The 9152-nt window shown below is 60.2% G+C and overlaps 1 protein-coding gene across 1 annotated transcript; it reads left to right on the top strand.

The window, feature by feature from the left end:
- The first annotated feature begins 556 nt into the window (after window positions 1–556).
- LOC142031542 (maestro heat-like repeat-containing protein family member 7) lies at window positions 557–6568 on the top strand. Its single transcript, XM_075029185.1, has 15 exons — window positions 557–683; window positions 986–1050; window positions 1155–1304; window positions 1491–1645; window positions 1974–2121; window positions 2388–2575; window positions 2665–2802; window positions 3330–3444; window positions 3902–4039; window positions 4294–4470; window positions 4604–4759; window positions 5101–5202; window positions 5624–5726; window positions 5993–6049; window positions 6363–6568. The coding sequence occupies exons 1-15, from the start codon at window positions 557–559 to the stop codon at window positions 6566–6568; spliced, it is 2025 nt and encodes a 674-aa protein (XP_074885286.1).
- The last annotated feature ends 2584 nt before the right edge of the window (window positions 6569–9152 follow it).

The raw sequence follows: 9152 nt of genomic DNA on the forward strand, positions 1-9152 counted from the left end.
AGGTGCTGCCTTCTTGCATTGGGTTTGTGTGGCGGGGCTTTCGTCCTGGGGAGGGGCTGCAGGGGTGGTTCCTGTGAGAAGCTGCTAGAAGCTTCCCCGGCTCTGGCCCAGGCCGAGCCCACCAGCGATGGTGGTAGCGCCTCTGGGATAACCAATTTAAGAGGGGAGACCTGCAGCGGGGAGGGGAGCGGGATGTGAGAGAAACCCCTATGCAGACAGCAAGGTTAGTGAAGGAGGGGGAAGAGGCACGCCCGAGGACGCCCCTGCAGTCGTATGTTTGAGTTACGGCCTGGCTGTGGTGATACTGCTCTGGGGAGGCCCCAGAGCACGGGCACGTGGCAGCGTGTCACAGGACCCTTTGTGACCCTCCGTGGTATAAGCGCTGGCAGGGACGCGGCCACCCCACAGTGCCCGGAGGACGCGACGGGACAGGACGGGGCAGAGCGGGGCTGCGGCTGCGCAGCCACCTCGTTCCCTGCTGACCTGCGTCCGCGGCGCTTTTCCGAGGCATCTCCCATCCCTGTGGCAGGAGCCCTCGAGGCCGGGCCTCGGCGGGATGGCAGAGAGACCCCCCAGCGTGCCCAGGCTGGCCTGGGTGGCATGGGAGGAGGAGGAGAAAGGCACTGAGGATGCCCCAGCGTGGCAGCCTGATGAGGTGGAGGAGGTCCAGCTGCTGCAGGCGGGTGAGTGGCTGAGCTGGGCCACGGGGCCAGTGGCTGCAGCCGGCTTGGCCCCATCCCATCCCCTGTGGACATCCCCAGCGAAAGAGGGGAAGAGGGGACGGGGCCGTTCCCCATGGCCGGGCGCCGGCCACGCTCCATCCACTGGGCACCCCCAGCCCCAACCTGCGGGCAGAGAGATGGGGGTCAGAGTCCCCAGCAGCCCCTGTCCCGGGGCTGGCCCTGCCTGGGGAGCGCAGGGCTCGGCTGTGTTCTCCAGCCTCTCCTGCAGCCCCTCAGCTCTGCTTGTGCTCGGTCTTTGCCAGATCCAGACTGGAACCTGCCAGAAGAGCAGGAACACGCCCAGGCCCTCTTCCACAGCAGCGCACAGGTATCCGCAGCCATCCCCACCTGGGCTGGGCCTGGTCTCACTGCTCAGCCGAGCACCGCCGTCGGGGCACTCGATGTGACGTGCCTCTCTCTTCCCTTCTGTAGAAGTTTTGGGAATCCCTCGAGCCCTCTGAGCGTGAAGACACCACCATCGCGGCCGTCGAGGGCATGGCAGACTCGGACTCCTATGATGCGGAGGCTTGTGCTGCCATGCTGGATGTGCTTGTGGAAAGTGACGCCTCCAGATTGCAGCATGTAAGTAGCCTGTCGCCAGGGCTCGAGCGCCCGGAGGAGATCGTGTGCCCCCGAGGCCGGGTCCGCTGGGCACCCAACAGCCTTTTAGGCCAGCAGAGTGTGGTGGGAAGGGAAGCACTTCTCGGGGGAAGCTGGGGAACTGGCTCGCTCTGGCAGCACTCCAGCTCTCAGCCATGTCTCCTCCAGGTGCCGAGCATCGTGAGGTGCATCTACCGGTGGCTCGTGTCCAACACGCACGTGTCTGCTGAGCACAGGCTGGACAACAGCCTTCTGGAGCTGACCCACGCGCACCCCCATGACGTGGCGGTGACCCTCCTGCGCTGTGCCCCATCGTGCGACAGGTACAGGGCCCACCTGCCTTTCGAGCCCATCAGGCTGTAGAGCCTGTCGCAGGTGGGCTGTCAGAGAGACGGAGATTTTCAGGACCTTCCGGCCCCTCCGTTTCCCAGCCCTGGCACGACAGCCCCAGAGCCCGCTGCCGTGCTCCCTCCCTGCCCCTCAAGGCACCGTCGCTCGGCTGCCTGCTGCCCGCAGGGGCAGGCCTGCTGGGTGCTGCTGGCGAGGGGCAGTGGGCAGAGGCAAGGCCGGCAGCCAGCCCCAGCCCCCGCGGTTGCCCAGGCCGCGGCGCTGTGGCCAAGACCCCTCTGACACAGAGCTCTGGGCCTGCAGAGCTGCTGCGACCATGTGGAGGGTGATGGTCTCCGGGAGGAGCACTGCAGAGCAGGTGCTGCGGGAGCTGGTCTGCGTGCTGGAGGACTGGCCGCTGCACAGCACGTGCACCTCCGATGGGGACAGCGCAGATGTCTTTGCCCTGGCTGTGAGTTTCTGGCCCAGGCCTTTGCTCGCCCCCAGGGTCGCCTCTCCGGGCGGCTCTCCATCCCCCCCCACCGCTGCATCTCCCTGCCTCACGCGGTGGGCTGGAAACCTGGGTTAGGGGCAGGTGTAGGGGCAGCCAGGGCGGGTGCTCCCCCTGCGTCTCCCGTGGCCCAGGGCAGCGCCTGAGCCTCACCCTCCCGTGCTCGGGCCCTGCCGTGGGGACATCTCGGCACTGAGCGCTGTCTCTGGGCGGTTTGTTTTCTGCAGGCAACCAGGGTGCTGCAGGAGATCCTCCGGCTGCCCAGGCGCCCACGGAGGTTGAACGTGCTTTTCCCCCGCATCTTCCTGGCTCTGCTCTGCCAAATTTTCTTTGCCACAAAGCAGATGCCAGAGGAGGTCGATACCTTCTGGAGGGGATGCCAGCAGGAAGGCTGCCCTCCCACCAACCCCAGCAGGTGCTCCACTCCGGTCCTCCCATCCCTCCCGTGGCCCCGGAGCCAGGGCCTGGGCTCCCAGCGTGACCTGGGCTTTGCTCTGCACACAGATTTGCAATGCTGACTGTGAAAGCACTGCTCTGCCGCCTAGACTATGACGATATGGTGTTTGAAGTTGAATGTAAGCGTGGCTGGGACACCCTCCTCAGCGCTGAGACCCACCATTGTGCAATGGGTCTGCTGGCCAGGTAAGAACCCCCTCGTCCCCGCTCCCCCCGCCATTTCTCCCCCGCACATTCACTGGGGCGCCCCGCACAATCCCCTTGGTCGTGGGTGAGAGGGACTTGTCACCAAGGGATGGCCCAGCAGATTAGAAAAGCCTGGGAGAGGTGGGTGCATACGAGACGCCACCTCCCAGAGCACCAGTGTCCCCTCCCGTGGGGCCTGGGCTGACGGCACAGAGTGGGGGGGGTCTGTCTACAGGCAGCCCTACTGACGGCAGCCCGCCGGGGCAGGGCAGGGTGCACTGAGGGCCAGCGACAGAGCCTGGGGGACACGAGTGCCCTGTGGGCAGGAAAGGGGTCTTCCCAGAAGGGAAGGCTTCAGGGCAGGAAGGGTGTTTTGCCAGTCTCCTCCCCAAAAGGAGCCTGCTGGTGTTGGCCATGCCTTTCTCCTGGCGAGGGGCGGTGGAGAAAGACCAGGCCTCTGTGAGTCAGTCCGGGGAGAGGTTTGCCCACCCTGCTCGGCGTCAACGGTGCCTTCTTCCCCCTGCCAGACAGGTGTGTGGTATCTCGAGGAGGTTGTGTTACAGGATCGCAGGCCACCTTGTCAAGCTGCTCAGGAGGAAGAAGCAACTCTGGGAGGTCCCCGCCATGGCGTTCCTTGTCGAGGTGAGCCTGGTGGCGAGTGCTGCCTCGCTGACCCGGCTCTCACCACTACTCTGCCCTCTCGTAGCCGCAGCTGCGGGGGGAGCCCAGTCAGTGGAGCTGGGGCAGAGGGTGGACTCCGCTGCGTGCCCTCGGCCCCTTGCTGCTGGGGTGACACTTGTCCCCAGCTGTGTTTCGTGCCTGCCTTGTGCCAGCTCTCGCTCTCCCATCGCGGCTCCTCAAAGTCCGAGGAATCAGAGGCTGCTGAGGGCTGGGAGGCACAGCAGAGCACGTGAGCGACCTGCACCGTGTGCCCCGCGGCACAGGGCAGGGAGCCCAGGGGGTCTGCGCAGCCGCTGCTGCCTTTGGGCTCGGCTGACTGGGACGGTACCCGCGCCCTGTGCTGCTGGCTGGACCCAGCCCTGTGCGGTGGTGCAGTCCTGCTGGCCAGGCACCCCTGTCACTGCTCTGTGTCTTTCAGCTCCTGGTCTACCCTAACGTAAGGCGTTGGGGTGACAACATCCTGCAGCTCGTCCCAACGTACCTGCAGAGCAAGTGCAGAGTGATGCGTCGCCTGGTGCTCAGAGGCCTCCTGGCGCTCTGCAAGACACCCTTGATGGTGAGAAGGGGCAGCCGGCTGAAGGCGTGCTGGCAGCGTGGGGCTGGGTAACACAGTAGCTTGGACTTGGCTGGGCTTCGGGAGCTGTGGCAGCTGCTCCCAGCTCTCCTGGCTCCCCGTTCACCTGCCCGAGTCCTTCGGGGCAGGCCTTTGGCTTCTGGGCCCCGAGGCAGTGGTGTGGGGTTGAACCTCTGGAGCGGTTTTGGCAGTGCAGCCATTCATGGATTCACAGCACAGCACTGTGTTCCACACAGGCCAGAAGAATGCAGCCCCTGCTGCAAAGGCTCATAGACGTACTGATGGATGCAGACGGGGAGGTGGTTGGGATGTCCCTCTCCGTGCTCAGCAAGGTGCTCCGGGCCACAGGCATCCCAATTGGCAGCCCCATCACTCTGCAGCTGGCTGATAGGCTCCGGCCACTCTTTGACAGCGTAAGGCTTTGTGCCCCCCACCACGGGCGCTGGGTGCTGCTGGGAAACTTTGCGCCCTGTGGCTTGTCAGACCCGTGCCCAGGTGGGCCGGGAGCAGCCGGTGCTGAGGTCTTGCCCTCGTCCTTTCCACCAGGACACCAACCACGTGCAACTGCTCTCCATGCACCTCTTCCGAGATGTGATGGAGTTTGTAGTGGAAGAGGGAAAAAAGCCGCTGAAGCAGCACGTGCACCGGAGCCTGATCCCGCTGCTTTGCCACTTGCATGATGAGAACCAGCACGTGGCAGAGGTGAGGATTTCCGAGCTGCCGGTGTCCCCGTGGCAGGTGGCTCAGCTGCCTCCTGCCCTGGCGCCTCGCGGACTGCAGCGCTCCAGCCTCCCCCTGTCCTTGACTACAGAGCAGCAGCTCTGGGGGACCTCTGTCCTGCTGCCCTGGCAGCACCAGGTGCCCGAGATGGGGCTTGAGCCACTCCTCTGCCCGGGTGCCAAACCTGTCGACAGACACGTTCCCCAGCTGCTGCATCTTCCCACCAGGGGCCAGGACAGGCCCCGAGCCTTGCCCACGTGCAGGGGACACAGGTCCTGTGTGCGGGGCAGCGGTGCCATCTCCCAGTCTCTGCTGCTCTGCAGGCCTCTCGGGAAACCCTGCTTCAAGCTATCAAGTTCCTGAAGAACAGGAAGCTCCAGCAGCTGCTGGAGAGGGAGCAGACATGGGTGGTTGGCAAGTACCTGGTAAGGATGGCCCCAACGCCCCAGTCCCAGCCTGGAAAAGCCCCCTGCCCCCAGTGCCCAGTGCGTGGGGCTGGCAGCTGTGCCCTGCCCGCTGCTGCAGCCCATCGCCACCAGCCTGCCCCCCACACACGCTCCCTTCCCTCGGGCGTGTGGCCCCGTGGACTCTTCTCCAGGCTCCTCTCCCTCCTCGAGCCCCGGGTGCCGACGACGGAGCCCCAGCCCAGCTGGGCTTTGGCAGCAGGGTGGCACCGCGGCTCCCTGGGCAGCACCCAGCCCTCTGCTCCCTCCAAACCCCGGCACTGGCCGGCTGCTGGCTGGGCGTCAGGGGTGTCCTGGCAGGAAAGGCAGGGTGCAGGGAGCGCCCGACCTGGGGGCAGAGTCTGCACCAACCCTTCCCTCCATCCCCTTGTGCTCTCTCCAGCTGGCAGAGTACAGCAGCAGAGTGGACGAGTACCTGCAGCAGTGCGTGCTGTACCTGCAGAGCCCACAGGCATCCATGCGAGAGGCGGCCATCATGGTCCTTGGTGAGCCACAACTCCCCCGGGGTCCCTCCCTGCCCCACCGCAGCTTGGCCCCAGCCCCGGCTGCTGCACCGGCAGCAGGAATTGGCCCTGTGGCTGTGGAGCCCCGACTCCCCGATGCAGGGCCAGGGCACCCACGGGGCTCCCTGCCGCCCTCTCCCACCCCTGCCCTTGGGCGTCATGCTCTGGGAGGACCCCAGGCTCAGCCCTGCCAAGGGGAGGAGCGCTGCTGGGGCCAGCAGGATTTGTGACGGGCTGCGTGTTCCTAGGGCTTGCCGGGCGGCACGTGGCGCATCAGCAGGTGAAGCTCCAGGTCATCTACAAGGGTGAGTGAGGGCAGCAGGGTGGGTGTCAGTGGGGACTGGCAGGGAGGAGGAAAGACCCTGGGCTGGGAGCTGTGATCCCTGCCCCAGCTGGGGAGAGCTCTGCTCCTTGCACGGATGAGGGGCAGCGTGGGCAGAGCAGAGAGAGCTTTCAGGGGCACGTGGCGTTCGTGGCCAGCACCTTCCGGCTGATCCTGTTGGCCCCTGCTCCCTCCTGGCCATGGGAAGAGCTGGGTGGGGCGGCCCTGGCAGGAGGCGTTCCTGGGGTCCCCGCAGATCCGGGTTCTGACCTCGTCTCTCTTCCTCTCTGTCCCAGCCCTTCAAAGCACGACAAAAGACGTCAGCGACTCCGTCTCAAGCCTGGCAAGTCAAACCCTATTCCTGCTAAGAGCCGCAGAGAGGGATCCCCCCTCCAGATTCAGGCTGCAGGTGCTGCAAGAGCGATTCCGCAGGGCGTGGAGGAGGCGGCCTTCTCTCTGGGACATTGGCTTCCTGTGCTGCTGGAGCTCTGTGCAGAGCTGATCCCGGGAGCTCCATGTCATCTTCCCTGAATAAACAGTCCTGCTCCTTCACCTTGTTTGCATGTCTTTCGTTTTTGGGAACAAAACAGCAGAGGAGAAGTCACGCCCTCAAGTAATCAGGACCCTCAGGAGAGAGTGACCTGCTGGACCTGCTTTCCAGCAGCCAGTGGCAGCACCAGACATAACCACACTCCTGTGGCCTGGTGTCACGGAATGGAGTGGTTTGGACCACTTAAAGAATCACTTCCAGTGTTATTAGTAAAAATGATTTAATAGGAACTCATATAAAAGTGCGACTTCATAGACTCTGATGGCAAGGTTCACGCTATTACTTAATACATGGATGAAATGCACACAGGAATATTAAATTATAATCAGACTAAAATTAGGTATACAGAGATTGAAAATGCAATAGGTTAAAAAAGAGAAATATACAAAGAAAAATCGAGTTAGAATTTATTTCTTGTGATTTGTACAGAGATTGGGAATGTAAGAGGGTAAGGGAGACCCTCCCATGGAGCTGTGAGGTTCAGAGAAACCCCCCCCCCTTGCTTTCTAAACTCCTGTTGGAGTCTAGGTGTAGCTGGATCAACTCCTAGTCCCACACTTGGGCAACAATTTATATCTAAAGGGATTATGAGTACAATAGCAGCCTAAAATTCATTCACAGTTGAATAAAATTCACAACAGTAATTTAAGTAAAAATTTGAAAGTAATAACTTACACTTACCATAGACTATTCAGGTTAATACATGTGCATGCATAAAGACACTAAGAGATATGCGTAAGAAGTATACCTGTTAAAAATTCCCCTTGAGTTCAGTGAAAAGGTTCATTTTGAATGCTTTGGTATCTTTCTCAATAGGCAAAGGGTTGAGCCTCAAGCAGACAGTATCAGCCCAAGTCCCTTCAGCTTTTGGCAACAGACCTCCAATCTTTGCAAACTGAAGAGTTTGTGAGCTCCGAGAGGCGTCCTGCTCAGAGGGAAGTGCTGGTCGCAGCCTGCTGCGGTCCAGGAGAGCTCAAAGATTCTCAGTACTGCTGTTCATAGGTTTGGGAGGTGATTTGCTTTAGTCATCAGCAAATTACTGGGATTCCAGCTGCGCTGGTACTGTTTCACGTGAGTTACGAATCAGATAAGGAAGGTTCTGGGGCTGCCAGGGAATGACTTAAGATTCAAGTATGGGATGCTCCAAGGCTGTCAGAGGAGGGCTGGGATGTCTTAAGGTTGTTGTGAGAGAACTAGTTATCTCTCTTTTTTTTTTTTTTGCTGGGCAGCAGGAGTCCTTGAGACAGTCCGCATGACTCCTTGGCTTAGCCGTGTGAGAGCTCCTGGTACAGTCAGGGGACACTTAACCACCCGACTTGTTACACTTATGCTAAGGCCTAGCGAGACTTCCCGAGTTCATAGATCAGCCCAGAGAGGGGGGAAGAAATGTAGCACCAGCTGCTCTGCCGGCCTGCAAGAGCAAGAGGAAAGGAGAAGAAAAGCTTTTTCTCCAAGGCACCTGCTCTGCAGCCCTTGCGTCTCAAATGGCAAGGGTATGCCTGCAGCTCCAGGACATTTCTGTCCCCACGGCATTGGGTGCACAGGCACTGGGGCTGCCCGTCTGTTGCCACAAGAGCTGTGTGAAACCATGGGAGAGGAACAAGGGCCACCTTACGTGATCATAGAAGCACCCTATGCTGCGGGAGGCAGAGGAGGAAGCTGCCTTGGGAGAGAAGAATCTTGCCCCTGCTGCAACAGTGGAGGGCAGTGGGAGCTGAGATGGGTGCCAGGAGCCGGCCAGCAAGGTGCTGGGGGCAAAAGGTGCAACATTCTGGGTTCAATTTTATAGAGGAGAGAAAGGAAACGCACGAGGACTTTCTTCTAATTACATCTAAAAAGAAACACAAGGGCTTACAAGGCCACACAGCAGACCCATGGACACACCTGGTAGCCATTAAAGTTTAAAGCTTTCCTTCCCCAAGGAAATTTTTCACCAAAAGAGGGAAAATAACCTCTGCCTCACCGTCCAGCTCTCTCAGCATCCATTCATCGCTGGTTACAGTAATCTGTATGCTCTACCATCATTTAAAGGCAACCACGGTTGATTTGATTGCTTTTACACATGCCCACAAACTCTACTCCAGTGCTGGTTGCAGGAGACAGCTGCTCTGCTCCAGCATGGATCTGGAGATCTAGCTCTGGGACTGATCACAGACTGGTCTACCGTCTCCACCTTGTGACAGCAAGGCTATGCTGGCAGCCAGGGAGCTCAATGGCCCAGAAAGGACATACCAAATAAAAAACCCCAGCATAGCAGGTTCCTACGATGACTGTGCAACGGACACAATTGCAGCTGTGCTTTGGGTTTTGCTCCCTCTTTAAAACACCCTCTATGGAGAGGAATGGGAGCAGACATAAAACACATGATGCTTGCCCTTGAAGGTGGAGAGAAAACCTGTTGCAATACTCCCTGTGGATATTGTTGCATCTCACAGAACTTTTGCTCTTTTTATTTTCACATTGATGAATGTGTCTTTGTCCACTGTACGCTGACACAGAGAGAACTAATCTCACAAGTCCCTCTAAAAATGGAACG

This window comes from Buteo buteo, chromosome 5 (assembly GCF_964188355.1).
Source record: "Buteo buteo chromosome 5, bButBut1.hap1.1, whole genome shotgun sequence".
In the NCBI taxonomy this organism is placed as follows: domain Eukaryota; kingdom Metazoa; phylum Chordata; class Aves; order Accipitriformes; family Accipitridae; genus Buteo; species Buteo buteo.